The 18,040-nt window shown below is 27.7% G+C and overlaps 1 protein-coding gene across 1 annotated transcript in view; it reads right to left on the bottom strand.

Annotated features, from left to right (window-relative positions):
- LOC126739779 (uncharacterized) overlaps positions 1 to 18,040 on the bottom strand; it is a 177,869-nt gene that overhangs the window by 42,956 nt on the left and 116,873 nt on the right. Inside the window, exon 4 of the mRNA XM_050445592.1 lies at positions 1,693 to 1,817. Coding sequence (XP_050301549.1) covers positions 1,693 to 1,817 — 125 coding nt within the window. The remainder of the gene's footprint in view (positions 1 to 1,692; positions 1,818 to 18,040) is intronic.

Here is an 18,040-nt window from a genome sequence, read left to right as displayed (position 1 = left end):
TTACCAACCCAAAACAATAATTTTAAGATTGATGTTTTATCAATTTTTATCATAGTAAAGCAGAATACCTACTTATACAAAACTAGCTTAGCCTATATGAATAGTATAAGCTATATTAGTTTAAACAAAACTCATCTGACTTATTCGTCTATTGTAACTATGTTGGCATCTATTTTGGTATCTATAGAACTGCCTTACCAACATCATGTTCCAACAATTTGTCAATACATATAAAAATTGTAAACTTTTTGATAAAAATTTGCAGTAAATTTTCTCCCTATAAAATAAAGTGCTTATCTATATACATATATCCTTGGTTAGGTCTGAATTGAAATATGCCTTAGTTATTTGGTTACTCTATTGCGATTTACATACGCAGATGTTAGAGCTTGTACATGACACGTTTTTAAGAATTATGGCTTATAAATATCATATTTGTATGCTTTGAAAACTCACATAGGGTATAATACAGTAGATCTACTTAGAGAGTCTAGAGAAAAAAGGATAAATTATTGATATGTGTTATGTATTCACAATAATTAACTATATACTCGATTGTCCTTAATATTTCGTATTAATATGAAGGTTCCTAGCTGAGCTTTACGTATCTCACTTCTATTTTATATACGCCATCATTATACAAATTATAAAATGCAGAAGTTTTAGATTATTAAATACACTTAGGATTAATTTGTCATTATATTTTAATATGTTAGTTTCAAAATTTAAAAGAACATAATCTAAGACTATTTCTAGTTTAAATGTTTGACGAAAAATGATTGTACTTATTTTTTGTCTTCTTGTCTGAATATTATTATTGTATATTTGTGACTTTTGTTGTTTAAGCCTTGCAAATTATTTACAGATTTGCAGATTAAAACTTTGGTTTTCGTTTTTTACGTTTCGTTATTTTATTGTAAGAAAAAAAAGTTTCAAGTAATTTTTTTAACAAATAAATAAATAATAGTTAAAGCTAGGTGAAAGTAGTTGAAAATAAATAGTAGTAAAATAGTCCTTTTTTCAAAATGATAGGTTTCTATTATTTTAAAATTATATAAATTATAATTATGGTATATTATATATAGTTTATATGTCAAACGTCTTTAATTTTGAAGTACTGGGTGGTGTGAATTGTTTTAAATAAATAATTTCAATATTATTAACTACGAACTAATATAATAATTTGTATTAATGCATGTGTGTCTATGTTTTAATATAAAGAGATTTAGAAGTTACTATTCACAATGATGATTTTTATTTTTTTATGCTAAACCATATAACAAAATATATCGAAAAATGGCCTTAGATGCACAGCATCTGCACAATATTTTCAAAATTTTCAGAAAAAAATCAAATCAAATTTTTTGGAGAAACACTATGTTTTTTTCATCACAATAGCACGATGTACTTTAAAATCTTAGATGTTTATGTTTTTCATGTGCATGAACTTTTTTCCGGATTAAATTCAATGAGTACATTTTACATTTTGTCGCAATAACAAATAAACATTTCATAATAAATAACTTATATATAACATAAATTTTACAGCCTTACCGACTTCATAAAATTTAATATCTCTTACCAATACATAACCGACGTTATCCAGCACGCGCCCAACCCGAAAATTTAAAACCCAAAACGAAAAGGAAACAATAATCTATAGCGCATAAAATAGGAAAGTATAAAACTCACCCCCAAGGATGAACAGTCCGCAGGCTATAATGGTTTTATTGTCGTTGTTACAGTGGCCCAGAAGACCGAAGAATACAGCCAGTACGAGCAGGATAACGGCAGCGCTGCACAGAACTGTACATGACCTGAAATGGAAAAAAGCAATGGTAAATCAGACGTCCGTGGTTATTTTACTTTGGGGAAATGAGGAACGGGTATAAACTTAAAGTGATTTGTTGCCACTTATTCGTGGTGTCTCTTTATTTTGTCTGGTTTTTTAATTTATTTAAACCATTTAAATGGTTTTCTTTATGTGTTTAAAAGGTTGTGACTATTTATTGTTTACAAAAACTCAATATCATCGTGGATAAGGTGTAGCTGGTTTTCTGGCGACAATATCTGCAGCTCTCCTTTGCTGAAGTCATAAGAAGCTTATTTCTAATGAGTCTACTAAAACTAAGGGAATCAGCCTAGAAAAATTGAAAAAAAAACGGGTTATTAATTAAATTGACTAGATGGAGTCTTTCTTTTATAGTTACTCAGTATGGTGGTAGACTTACTTTAAAAAGTGATAAACAGTAAAAGAAATTATACTCAGGGGTACGCTAACGACTTTTTAATACTCGTTGTCGGCAGCAAATTAATGCAATGAGCACGGAAAATTGTAAATTCCGGTTCGTTCAGAGAAGCCTTTGAGCATAAGCTATTTTATAAGCTTAAGGTATTTTATTGGATTTACTTTTATAGTAGAAAAGAAACTGTAAAATACGGCAAGAGATAACGTCTTTTGAAATATTACAGATTATTATTTAATACTGGAAGTTATATTTAGTAAATTTATTATTAAAAGTAATATTAAAGTTAGGTTTTCTATGCAAAGTTTAAAATGTAAATATGATATTTAGGAAAAATTTAATAAAACCAAATTTTTATGCTCTCACTGAACTTTACTGTAATATAAAACTACAATATTATAATATATGGTAGCATGCTATCGGCATGAAAAGTTTTACTTAAAAGAAAACTATTTTTAATCAAACTTTATAAAAATGTATGTATCCTGAATATGCTTAATGCATAAACAAATATTCTTACGTTAATTAAATTATTATTTTTTTTTAATAAAAATATTTAAAAAAAAAGATTAATGTAAATTGTTCCATACTTATTATTCACTCACGATTCATCTTCCAGAAAAAAGAAAACGAAAAATAAACAACTTTAATATTTCACGAAATTTGCAAAAAGCTTTAAATTAAATACGCGATTCTAAATGCTTTGGACCAAACTCGAAGTTAAACGGAACAAATCCTCAACTTAAATACAAATTAGGGAATTTCCTTGTCATGATGATTTTATTGTTTAACTTTCTTATTTGACTGCTTTATGTCTAAAATGTGAATTTACTTTAGATATAATTTCTTTCATCCTTATTTTAAGAAAAAATTTAAATTTGAATGAAATAATATAAAAGGAATATAAATTAATTATTTTTAACGTTAAGGTTGTTCAATAGTTCGTAAAATTTCTTTAAAGACAAATAATGCGTAATCTGAGTTGTGTTTTGTTTTCATTTATTCTACTATGTTTTTAATCATCGCCTTTGTTGCACCTATATTTAGGCTAAGGGAGTGATTAATAAATAAAAGGTTTGTGTATTTTGATGTTTTCTTTATAGATCAAAACAAAATTAGAAAAATATTGTACCTTATTTATCCAACAGGTATTTGGTTAAATGAAAATCAAATGGTTATACCTCATCATATATTAATCTAATCGGAATATTATTTGGATTAGCAAAATCATAGACAATTTTGCCATCAAAGATTGATAAGTTCAACACCATTTTTAGTAAATTTTAGACAAATCATTAGAAAAAATACTAGAGCAATCGTACCTATTTAACTTATGCACTAAATTATAAAGTCTGATGTGGTGAAATATATTTAATTTATACTATTGGAAGAAAATTTAGGGTTTGTGTAATAGCACTTACCGAATAAAATATTGACGATATATAGGTTATGACTCTTTTAAAAAACTATTTTCCACATAAGCATATCAGATTATATCCAACTTAAAAATATATTTTTGCATGTGTTCTGTGAATTTGTGAACTAACCTTCTTCAACCGTTAAATAATTTTGTTTTGCATTGCAGTTCAAGAGACAGAGAATCGATATACGTTCACAGTAAAATTAGCATAAATCTTATAGTATTGATACCTTTAACAAATTCTAAACTAGATATCAGATTTAGTTTACGTATTGTAAAAAAAGATATACTCCATAAATTCTAGGACGTACTTTACGCACAATAATAGGATTTAATAAAAAGTATTTACTTAAAGGTTTTTAGTATCAAAATAGGAAGTCCCAAAATTATTTTTAAATTTAGAAATCTAAAACCTGTAACAAACTCAATTCCATTATTACATCATATTCATGATGGCATTTGCACATGGGGCGAAAACTGGAGGCGCTCTATTACTTCCATGCTAAAATTCATTTTATAAAGCGTACTTGGGCTATTAAATTTATATTACGCCAACAATATTGCTTCCTCTATTTATAAAACAAAATTTAATTTAATAGCTGTGGCGTACTTGACATAGAGGCGTGGGACTGAAATTTTCTTACGATGCGCTAATCTATTTTAAAACCATTTTTACCAAATAAAAAAATATAAACTGTGAAAAAATTGCAAATCAATTAGCAAACATTTAAATACGATCTTGTTCAACTAATTGAAATTCTCAAACAACCAATTTCCTAATTTTCCGTTGATAATAAACTTGGTAAAATCGATAAGACAAAAAGCGTAGGAATCACCATTTAAAATTCCATTTCGAACAAAAGGCCCTCTTATTATAATCGCTTCTATAAAGGGGCCTCTTTTAATCTTTTCCAAACATTTCTTCCAAATAGGTCCGGGTTTCCCCGCCGTCTCATTCAGCTTCGTTTTATTTGATGCTCAACGTTTAATGAGCCCGAAATAAAATGGAAGAACCACGATACTCCAAGTTTCGGCAGAGGCGGATCAATAAATTAATATTGAGTCTTAGAAATGCAGTTTTATTTTGATTTTCTTATAATTTCCTAAATATAAAATTGTTAGTACAGATAAAGATTCTTAGATTTTTTAATTTGAATTTTGTTCATCCCTTTTCAAGTCTGTTTGGCAGAATAAAACGAATGCTTGTTTAATCGTGTCAGGTTTAACTGTATAAATCAAAAAATATGTCTATTAAAAAAAGCGATAAATACAACTAAGCATAGCATACTCTGTTATTTAAATCTTAGTTTTAATTTCGCGTTATATACATTTTAGAAAATGGTTTTAGCAATTTTTAAAAACCGATTGATTTTAATTATAAGGCTCAATATATAAATTTATATACGGCTGGCTTCTGGCTTAAATCATATCAGAGCCAGAAATGTTAAAGCAATTATTTTTAAGCATCATGTCCAAAATAACCTGTCGCTACTGTAGAATAATAATAAAAATAATAATATCGTGCATTTCCTCAGTACAAAGAATATATACTTATATAGTAGTAAGTAACTTACACAACTACATTTATTATAATTCAATTCCACTCTCACTGTTATCATCTAAATTCAAAATTATTCTCTGTTTTGGTATTCAATATATATTTAGGTAAGACTTTTCAAATGTTTTACATAGCTTTCCCAACTTTCTGTTTTTATATTTTTGAGTTCTAATTAAATTAATTTTATAACAGAAGAATTTGAAGTTGGCGAAACATTAATCCCCTTTACCAATGTTCATGCCATATGTGTTCAATTGGGTTAAACATGCAATATTAAGGAGACAATCTAAATACTGTATGACGCATTTCTTTAAAATAAATATCATTCTTCGTCTTATAAATCTGGATGGTAGCATTGGTGTCATTGGTACACTGACTTTTATTAAAAGTTCGACTGTGATATTTCGCGTTAACCATTACTATGAAACTATTTTAAGCTATATTGAGTAAATAATTCAATTGTAGTATCATCGTGATATTTGACAAGTGAAGTTTTATGTTTTGGCAAAGAATGGTAATTTTATTTAATGAAGCTTTGTTTGTGTACTTGCCCGATGAATCTACTTAGCCTGTATTTGGGTTTACCTTATTTAAATTAACAATATTTCTTCTATTCTGTCTATATTCATGGACTGCTATCAGGTATTCCATTCTCTATGTTTTAACTCGGAGCGATTCCATAATGACTCGCTGTTTATAATTTTTTTTTTAAATTTTAAAACCATTTTTAAGGGTATGGCTTAACGGCCTCATAACAACATTCTATTTCTCTGTTATCTTTTTTGTATTCTTTGCAACAAGGTATCCGACGTGAGAATTATTTGTTTGCTGCACTTCTGAGTTTCTTAATAGTGAAGGAAGGAATCTGTCCTCTTTCGCCTTGGGACTACTGATTAACTAATGATTTTCTATACTGTGCTTACTCGTCTTTTTGTCAAATCTGCCGCTTTCTTTATTATATTATATTTTTAAAAACGAGGTTCTAGCAAGGTAGTAAAAATGTCAAAAATTACTTTTTTTGTTTCAACCGATAAAAAATTTAAGTTTTACTGTTTTTTTTTGTATTTTGTCTCAAAATCCACAGATCAGTACCTTAAGTACTAATATCTTCCACGGATGAAATATTTTCAATTTGCAACAAACAACTTCTTAGTTACATGAATACAAACATCTTATTGAATTGTAAAATAAACCTTTAGTACCTTTATACCAAACTTTTAACGAATTTTTGAAAATTATGTAGAAAATAATCCATATTTAATATACTTCAAAACAAAAATAATTGCAAGTATAATTTTTCATTTATAATTAGGTATTATATTCCTAACCTGAAACTATACCGCTACTTTATATTTCAGGAAAATAACTCTAAAAATGATATACTGATAAAAGAAACAATAATAAACGTAACCGAAGATCATGTTCTCTTATAGTCGTTTTAATTTAAACATAAGATAAAAATTATAGATAAAATTAAAATGCTTAAAAATATTTAATATAATTGACTTAAATGGTAGTACTCTAAGTTCGTACTTGGACTCCTCAGATGGAGTGGTTGAATTTCACACTTTTTACAATAGGCGGTTATTGTGATAAGGGATTAACATTTATAATTACTTTCTTAAACCTATATTATTAATGGTTATACGACTATAATAAAAGAGTATCTTCGATACGACATACATATATATGTTAGAATATTTAAAACAAACTCAGTAATCAAACACTACTAATTTATTTACGTTACTACAACGTTTTAGCTAATTTTATTAGTATATAGGAAGATCCAGTTATTTAGAGAGAAAAGATGGGAATCCAGTAAAAAAATTTAGGATATTAAATTATGTTTTTAATGAATTCAAAAAAAGTAGTAAAATTTGCTAAATGAACCTTTTTTAAAATAGATAAACAAAATGCTAACACATATAAAATACATCTTAGGTAATTTATTATATGATATTTGATCATAACACAAGTTTCGACCAAAGCTAAAAGAGCAATGCTTAGCAACATACTCTTCATTAATAAAGGTAAGTTATAATAAAAGAAGATAAAATTTTGTTTACAAAGAAACGTATTGTAAGCTTACCTTATTGTGTTCCTTCTAAAGTTGTGTTATGTGTCTTTTTAGTAAATATTTATGTTTTTTTCTTCGCCAATGCCATGGATGTTCAAACATGTTGTTTGTACGGGATGAGCGGACATGAAATTGTCGAACACGAGAAATCCCTCGGGATTACCGTGCACAACGAAAATCGAGGGCAATATTCAAAGGATTCACCTTGCCAAGAGGTTGTTGACTTGCTTGAAGGTACAAGATCAAACAAGGAATTACTGCTTAAGCGTTATATTAAACATATGACCAATACTTTTTAATTTGAAATATAATTATAAGTAGTTTAGTAATTCTAATTATATTTTTAGAATTTCCCTCTATAGTGATAAAAAAAATATTAATATGTTTTTACGAAAGCATAAAATACCACTTGAATAAAATTGGGTTTTCAGTACAATCTTTTAGAATTGTTAAAGGAATTTTAATTAATTTGTTTAAATTTGCATTATTCAATATAAGTGATAGATTCGGGTTATTTATAATTAATATGCAATGTAATATTTAAAAGCATTAGCCTAGACAAAATAATAGAATTATTAAAACATAATATTGTATATCCATTAAAAACAAAAAAAATGTATTTTTAATGCACATATATTATAAAATAAATTACAAGTGTGTGCTCAAAGTAAACTCATAAACCATTTAAAAGCACACATCTTTTTTCGAAGAAGTAATTGATCAAAATATATTTATCACGTTCACCAAGATAAATGAGTGTATTCTATAAATTTTCCAGACTAGGGAGTACAACGCAATCCCCAAGAAACTGATTGTTTTCGCAGTAATAAACGATTATTGCTTTGGATGTCTTACTTTTATTGGAAATAAGGGTCTTAAGATAACGTCTTTTTTATATGAAGAGGTTGCCTAAAGAGAATATTCTAGCTCTTTAGATTTTTTATAAATTTGCTTTAAGGAGTAGAAACTTATTATTACAATGAAAAGTTGCTAAAAATCTATCATTTAAAATACTTAACGATTGTTAATGGATATAGTAAAAAACAATGTTTTAATAAATTTATATGAATTAAACAAATATGCATCAGTATAAATGTGTGATTTAAATAGAGCATTTTCAATTAAAATCTTGGGAGTACATTGAGCTTGTCACTATGTATGTTAAAACCTTACAATAATTTATAAAGATTTTATTAATTTAAGTTCAATTAATAATTCGACGTTAAAATTTGTAGTACAAGATACATTGAAGTATAAATAATTATCAGTACATTTTTGTACCTACAATAGTAAAAATTAGTAATGTCGCTAGCCTCTATTAAAATATGATATTATGTATATGTGTGTATGATATTTCTAAGGATGCTATTATTATTTTATCTTTATTAAAATATCACATTTAAATTTTGTAGAGTCCTTATATTAGAAAATCATTTATGGTTCAAAATATTAAAATTTCTAAATGGAACTGGCTGTTAGTAAATGTTGGTCCTTACGAGTATGAGTCATTTGTGAATTTAATAAAAAAAAATATTTTTTTTTTAAAACTCTTAAAGTAAAAAAAATAAATAAACTCTTCAGTATTATTTAAATATAACTAAGATAACGTGTAATAAGTAAATAAAAAAAACGAAGGAGACTTTTTAATTTAAAAATGCTTATTAAAAAATTTGCAATTTAGCTAATTATTAGGTTGCGACGTAACTTATTATAAGGTTAGTTTTCTATTACTGCAATACTATTAGTAACTTGAAAATTAAATATATTTGGAATTTTTATAGAACGCCAATGAAAACATACATATTAAGAATCCTTAAATAAGTAAATTAAAAAAAAAATTGATATGACAAAACTAATAAATAATTTACAGCCTAAACAATTAAAAATCTTATAACGTGCAAGTTCTGCGATTATTAACTGGTTGTTTGACATTTGTTTTTATTTTATAGTGTTATTGTATAATTCTTTTGCAGAACATGTTTTTCTTCTGTTTATTTATTTTTTTTACTAACCGGCAAGTTTTAGTTTAATAAACCATTTTCAGAGGCATGTTACCATGTTATTTACATTTAGTGTTACGATTAAAATCATTAACTAAAAACTAGATATACACTTATATCAAGTTTCATAAAAGGAGATAAAATATAAGATAATGTACTTTATATATTTAAGCAAATATGCACAGATAAACTAATTCTTAGTACAAATGCACTAAAATCCTACTACTTTTAAGTTAAATTACCTTCTTAACTACGCTATTTCCAATGTATGCTATTTAAAATAATATTGAGAAAAATAATTTTATCTCCATTATGTTAAAAACAGATATGACCAAAGACAGGATCATGATAACATAATAAAATAAGTAGACATTAAATCAAAAACTTTACTTTAAAACTAAAACCGTATGCAAAATTCAATGTACTATAAATAATTCATTTCGCAAAACCCGCTATATTCTCAGAAGATACATAAAGTAAACGCAAACATATTAAATATTTCATTAAATTACCGCAGTCCTGCAGCAAACTTAAATAAAAGCTGTACCGCAAGAGCCAAGGACAAAACTTTGCACTTGTAATGCTGGATATCCTCAAGATAAATACGAAATCCGTGAAACGCCTTGTCAGTAAAATCTTAATATTTAACTTCCTTATTTGAGTTTCCCCTTCCCTTAGTACCGGCATAAATGCAGTTTCTATAAAATGAGAATTCTATTACGGTTAAAGCTCCCAGTGTGATAGAAAACTGGTATTTCTCTTCTGGAAAATATCTGAGTTGCTATATTTGATTACTCGGAGAATATAGAGTCGGAAGATAGATATAACGTGATGTTGGCAGCTTGGTGTGTTTACAAAGTTAAGTTTTTATTATAACGGTTACGTTTCAAGATAGAAATTGGAACGGAGAAACGACATATACATATATTGGAAAAATGGAATAATATTTGAGAACTTTAATGAAACGGTAAATTAAAATGTCTTCTTTTCTTGTTTTTTTTTTTAAATAGAGAATTGTATTTTGTCTATAACTTCGATTACTTAACAACATTTTCTTTATTATATCCAGTAGATTTTTTTAACCTTGCTGCTTTAACTCCTTAAGCAGGGTAAAATTGACCATAAAAAAGTAAAATAAATAAATGAGCATGAAATCTCGTTTGCAACGCCTACTCCTTTTTACAATGTTCATCAGTTGTTTTTGAGAAAAACACATCGGAATAATTTCGGCAGTATATTTCCTAAAAATCAAACGGTGTTAAATCAGAAGATCTAGGTTGCCATTCAATAGCACCTCGTCGACCAATCCACGGTTCCAGAAAAATGAGATCAATGTACCAGCGACTCTTAATGAATACCAAAATGTGGAGAAGCACCATCTTAGTAAATTTATATTCAATGATGAGGTTTATAAAAAAATCACCACTAAAGAAAGAATCAAATCGATTGACCAAAAATCTAAATATTGTTCGGTTGTAAAAGTTATGTTTTTTAGGATACCGGATATGTGCTTTATGTATTTCGTGTAGATTCTCTTCAGACCAAAATCAATAATTTTGTCTATTAATGCTATTTTAAGAAAATATTGCTTCCTCAAAGCATAGAATATTAAACAGAAAGGCATTACACCTTCTCACAGAATTATTGTAGGCGCATATGAGAATCATCTTCTAAAAGTTTTGATACTAGTCCTACTTTATATGGATGATACTTTTTATTTCTTATAAACCTATGAATAGTAGGTTGTAAAACTACGTTTACTTGGCCTAATGATAAACAGTCATTGTTCATTTATGTAGTGTGAAGTTTGTGTTTGGCTTTTAAAGGCCTACTAATACTCAAAGCAAAACATGTGTAGCCTGTGATTATATGTCGTGAGACCGTGACTTTTTGTTTTCTTTGTTTTGGTCAATTATACCCAATATGTTAAGTTTTTTGCCATGTATCAAGTATGAAAGGTATTCATAGAGTGACGATATAAGGACTTGAAAAAAGATAAATTGATATTTACTATACAATGAAGTAGTGTATAAGGCTTCCTAAGAACAATTAACAAAGTCAAAACACCCTTAATATTTTAATAAACAAATCGCTTTAATACGGCACTCTAAACGCTAAAAATTCTAGTTATGATGTGTTTATCCTAGTCAAAGCCCACTTTGTAAAACTCCGATAATAATTTGTTCATACGCAACCTAATACAAAAGTGCGTTTATTTCGAAAACGGTCTACTTTTTGGAGATCAAAGAAGTATACCTTTTTTGACTAGAATTAAATGCTGTTTTATTCTTTTCACTCGCAAATATACGTACAGGGAGGTCAAAAAAGTTATGACCTTTTTAATCACTCAATGTTGTTGTATGTGGCGCCATCTAGTGGCAATGGCAAAATAGATATCATATGCGTGTTTCTCATCCCAAATAATAAGAGTACGCCTAATTTTAGGTTAATCTGTCCAGTGGATTCCAAAATATTTTAATAAATGTTTGGTAAAAAATTAGTTTTAACACCCTGTAGAACGAAAACCAATAACATTTTGCTAAGCGATATTGAGCTCAAACGATTTACTTTCTTGTCAGGTATCCTACATTAACCTATGTCTAATTAATTACGGGACACCCCGTATATAGAGAAATATTTTTATATAACATGAGATATATTAATTAGTTTTTCATTTGCTGTACAGTTACAATAAATTTTGAATAAAGTAAACAAGATGATAAGGAAACAAAACAACAGAGTCTAAGAGGATTCAAACAATCCAGCCCATAAATCACAACATTACACAGTCAAAGGACCAAAGAGCAAAAGCGAAAAGTAATTTTCGGTGAAACGAAAGTAAAATAAAACTACCATAGCAATTTAAAAACCAATTAATATGGTTTGCAGATCGATTATTTATTAATTGCTTTTGAAAGGGATATGCAGATTGATGCTATCTATACAAACTCCTCAAAAGCATGTGATAGAGTAAACAATTATCTTCTAATGACCAAGCTTCAGGCCGTTGATTATTAAAAGAATATAATTTGTAGGTCGAGAGATTATTTACTTGGTCGATCACAATGTAATATCACATTTTAATTAATAATTTTTTATCATGTAACTTTTGTGTGCCATCTAACGTTCTACCGTCAAGTCTTTTTTGGGTCCGTAATTTTTTACCTTATTTATTATTGATACCGATTTAATTAGAAGAATTGGGAATTTTCGTTGTTTGCTGACACACATTTTATACCGGAAAAATTATCGTTACTGGCCGAAACAAAGTGAAAAAAGGTGGTCGAACAGTATACACTACATCAAGCAAGAATTAGTGTGTGGGCTAGAATCATTAAAGTTGGAATTATTAATTCAACATTTTTTGGTAACAATTTAAGTTATGATGAATATTTTCAATTTATACAAAATATATTACTACTATAATTAACTCCAGGACTATTTCCTACTGAAAATTGAAATTTTGTGGAAAAAATCTACTTTTAGCAAGAGAGTACACGTCTTTATTATTATGCCATTGTACGATAACTTTTTAATATTTTTTTCCGCAATAGATGGATTAGACGGAAAGGGCCAATCGAATGAAGCAAGGTCAGCTGACCTTACTCCATTAGATTTTTCCCCATGGGTTATTAATTACAATGAATATTTTAAGAAATTTACAAAAAGAATTTTATCCTTGTTTAGGGATTTGTCAAGAAAGATCTATAGAATTAAGAATAAAGGATTATAAAGATTTAAAAAAAAAATTAAAAAAAATTTGTGGGGAAAATCCTGACCTAACCTGAACCCTTGTGAAATAATTCAGGTAATTTTTTAGATATTCATCAATGCCTTAAGTTAAACAGAATACGGATTTCATGTCGAAATATTTTGCTTTTAATTGTCTTGCCTCTAATTATTTTTTTTTCAATTTAATATCAACAATTATTGTTTCAAAAAAAAAAAGTACCCCATCAGTTACCTTTTTTAAAAATAGATTCTAACAATGACTATTCATAATTAAAAATTATTTCAAACGGTTCAAACGCTTTTCATAACCTAATAAAAGAAACACAAAGATATTATCATGAAAATAGTTACTCACCAAATGTTCTTATAACTTTGATAATTTAACAGACTCACCAAAGTTCTATCCTTAAAAAGTCTAGATTAATATTTTTTATGGAACATATTAACACAATCTATAAGCCCTTTTACTATAATTCACCCGTCTCTCTTCATGTCGGGATTCAACCTCGCCGATAGCGGCAAAACGATAAGAGCTACACCGCGGTTGCGGACAATAATTCAATTAATAGCAAAGGCTACGTCCCCGGGGGTCGATAATATTCCTCCTAGCACGAATCTCAATATTGGGATCATATAAACACGTAACGAATAATTTACGGGGCCACGAAAGCACCCCGGGGATTGCGCTTCTTCGAACTGGGTTAGAGTTCCAATTAGGCCGAATCCAGTTGTTGTATTTAAGGTAATTTCTGTTTAAAATACCTTTATAAAAATTTAAGGAGTTACTTATTTTCAAGGTTAATGTACTGTTTAGATATTAATTTGTAGCTCTACTTACACTAAGTTTCTTAGTTTCACCTACTGGGTCTAGTTTTCTGTAGTTCTATGATTGTTGGAAGGCCCAATTTAGGTTATATCTTATCGTATAATTATTTAGCTTGAATATTCCAGATTATATCTAATTGCTTAATTTGAAATCTTCTGAAACTGGCCCCATCTATATAAAAAATGTAAAGTGTTCCAAGTTTAGTGATATATTTTAAACTTTAACGACCCGATCTAGATGAAAATATGGCACACTGAGGTTAAGAATAAAAAGATTTCCTGGTATAATCCTGGTATAATGCAAAATCCTTTACAATATTTATAACAAAAATTTGTAGTAAGGTAGGATATGAATAAATGTTGAGACATTATTATGATCTTAATTCAAAAAGCAGCGTGCGGCAAACAACCTTACCTCGTTAATTATTGCAGGTGGGCGAATCTAAATATTTATTGCAGCGTTTCTCGTTAAAATTTTGCGTCAAACTTGACTTCAAAGGGTGAATTTTCTGTACAAGACCTTAGATGAACTTTGTGTATTTTTATTTTATAATATTTATATATTTATATATATATATATATATATATATATATATATATATATATATATATATATACAGGGTGTAAATAAATAGATGCGAAAGAATTCAGGGACTGACTCTTGGGTAAAGATTGAAGAAAAATATATGTTTTTTACAATACCTATGACACCCCTGTAGATATTTTACTAATTTTTGGTATGCATTTTCTATGTATCAAAAGGCATTCTCTGAGGCTCACAATTTTTTTTTATTTGTATCAGTGTCCGGTACTGGATATTGATGACTTAAGAAATTGAATGATTATTTCATGTGCGGTAATTCAAAATTCTCCCGGAATTTTTTATCAAATGCGGCGACGTATAGACTTGCATAATGGCAGGTGGTGGTCATTTTCAACGAAAGTCAAGAGATTACATTTGCTCAAAAATAAATAAAAGGTACAAAAACAAAAAAATAAATAAAAAAAAAGTGGCGTACTATATTTTTCATCAAAAATATTTAGTTTAAGCCTTACACGAATGTCACTGGTACAAATAAAAAATTACTGAGGCTTAGAAAATGCCTTTTGATGCATAGAAAATGCATACCAGATTTTATTAAAATATCTAGAGGGTTTTTACAGATATTAAAAAAAAAACATATATTATTCTTTAATCGTTACCACCCGGTATCTCAAAGTTTTTTTCTTAAAATTTACTCAAGAATCAGCCCCTGAAATTTTTCGCATCTATTTATTTACACCCTGTATATAATGAAAATTACAAATAGATTGACAGTATAGGTCAGTAAATATATTTATTCTTAGCAATGCGGTCTTTAGACTGTTGAAAATTGACCAAGTAGCATTTTTAACGTTGTATAAAGTTTTGATGTTTAATCTGACTATTTAATCTTATACCCTCATACGATTTCGGTTATGTTACATAAAAATTTGGGGAGTAAGGTCTCTCTCCTTCCTAAGTATTTTTGACGTATTTTAATATAAAACTATTTAGATTATAACAGACTTGTAAATGGTGCTTAACAGAATTTCCCAGGAGAGTAAATAACGGAAAAATAAAATCATTAAAATGAATTAGCGATCCTCTTTGGATTAATTTACACACTTTAAGTATTTAGAATAAATTAACATTTTTTATAATGATTATTAATATCAAATAGAATATTAATTTATTATTTCATTTAGGCAAACTTAGATAAATACTTAGAAAACTTTAGACCAATCAGCCTTATATCATAATATATAAATAATTACTGATAACTTTGAACACCTTATTTAAATTAAACAGTGTCGTTAAAAATTTAACTATGGCATATTATACAAAGAAAGGAATTTTATATTTCCTTAGTTTCGACGTAAACCAAAGGCGAAAACACTTAATTAAAATGAACAAATTAATGCAAAATAATATTATTTAATATCAGTAGATTGATTACTTGCTGTAAGCGGATTTCAAAATTTAATTTATATTGAAGTTATTATTAAAAACTAATAAAAAGGATGTATATATATCTATGTATGTAGTTACATTTTTAAAAAGGTATGCACACCGTACGTTATGTAGGGAAAAATATGTTATGTAAATTATAAAACAATTTTGATTTTAAGGTAAAATGAAAATTCTTCAGTCTCCCTTCACTTATTTATTAAACATTTAGTTAGCTTAAAATTCCCTACATGTTTCGGACACAGTGGTGTCCACCATCAGGTGGTAAAAGGTTTAAAATTGGTAACAGGCACATGCCCCAGGGTTCGATTACATAATAAAAACCCTCTATTTATTACTATTGTTTCTTAAAAAAAAAACAAAAATTAAAATTGAAAACCATAGTAATAAATAAAGGGTTTTTGATACGTTATCAAATCCTGGGGCGTGTGCCTGTTACCAATTTTAAACGTTTTACCCCCTGATGATAGATACCACTGTGTCCGAAACATGTAGGGAATTTTAAGCTAACTAAATATTTAATAAATAAGCGGAGGGAGACTGAAAGATTTTCATTTTACCTTAACCTATGACTCCACTGCAAGTATGGACTATTTCTTTAATAATATTGATTTTATTTATGTAGATAATTAACAGCTTTGGATGCACATTATAGTTTTAAAAAAATTAAGTTTATATTTAAACACCTTTTTATTTAAATTTTATTATTTAAACTCATATCTTTATAACATGTTATGAAGGCTCAAAACTAGGCCTCCTGGGCTATGATGACTGCTAAAATATTACAAAAATATTTAAAATACTAATTAAGAAATAAAATGTTAGCACTTAAAATTTTGTTATTCATATATTTTATGGATTCGTTAAATTAAGCTAATTATATTCGGCTTACAAAAACCGCAGCAATAAAATCCGATCTATAAAATGTAAGCTAGAGACCAGTATCTTTTGCTTTACGGTTTCTGTTAAACAACAAGTCCTAAAAGAGATAATAAAACGTAGAAATATTATTACGCCATAGCACTCGTTATTCCTGGTCGTTAGAAACAAATTGCATAATATAAAATAAAAACTTTAACTATTTTTTAATTATAAAAATATAATACGCGCTTCGAAGCACAATTATAATTTTTTTGAAGTGTTGGCTTTTGAAGTCAATTTAGTAAAAGGCTTTTAGGAAAAAAATAAAGTACTATTACAGTTGTTCCGCTATACTGCATTTTACTTTTAGAGTTTGTACTATAAATATTAATTTCATTTACAATTATTTAAAAAAAAAGTTTAACCCAAAAATTTCTCAAAAAGAACTATATTTTAAGCATATATTATTTTTAAATCAGTATTTAGCAAACATATTAGGTTCATTAAAAAAAAAATTCTAGACATATTTGTGCATAACTTAAATGGTTACTACATGACATATTCATCAAAATCTAAAAGTTAAAAAAATATCCTGACACGTATAGATTTTATATGTGTAAACCAGAATACTAGGTCCATTTATTTATCATAATGGACTAGCCGTAGAAAGATACTTTAAAAGTTGAAAGTTAAAAGTTTCTTGAAAGTTACCTTAATTTATTGCAAAATTTTTAGGAAAATCTAAATAAATCATAAGTGAATAGCTTGGTTTCAACAAAACGATGCTTTAGCACACAACTCTATACAATAAGAATATCTTTTGCGGCGATTTTCTGGAGGGAAGATTGAGGGAACAATGAAGTGTCTTGGTCATCGCGGATTTAACTTTTCGGAATTAAACCTCTCTGGACTTCTTTATTTAGGTTTAAGTTAAAAACCGTGTACAACAAGAATTCCTTAGGTTATAAATATTGAAAATTTTAACGGCATATTAATTTGGTTCAGAAAACGTAACTTTTTTGTAATTTAACCTAAACTGTATCTCCGACATGGTGCATTAAAGGCGCAGTGCTATTTTTTTACAATAGTTAAAAAATCGACATCTTGATCTGCTTATATTGCATTTTTTGTCTCATATAAAAAAAACACGATCAAAGATTTTAAAGACTACTGATTTCATTTTGTTTGGTAAGTATTTAATCATAGTTATGTGGTCATTAATTTATATATTTTGTCTAGGACCTAACATATACCTACTTCATTAATCATTTAATTTTAATTAAAAAATACTAGTGAACTTTTGCGATGCGCGTAAAGTTTTCTTATTCAAC

The sequence above is a fragment of the Anthonomus grandis genome, chromosome 8 (genome assembly GCF_022605725.1).
Source record: "Anthonomus grandis grandis chromosome 8, icAntGran1.3, whole genome shotgun sequence".
NCBI classification, from domain to species: domain Eukaryota; kingdom Metazoa; phylum Arthropoda; class Insecta; order Coleoptera; family Curculionidae; genus Anthonomus; species Anthonomus grandis.
This window is presented reverse-complemented; position numbering and strand designations above follow the sequence as displayed.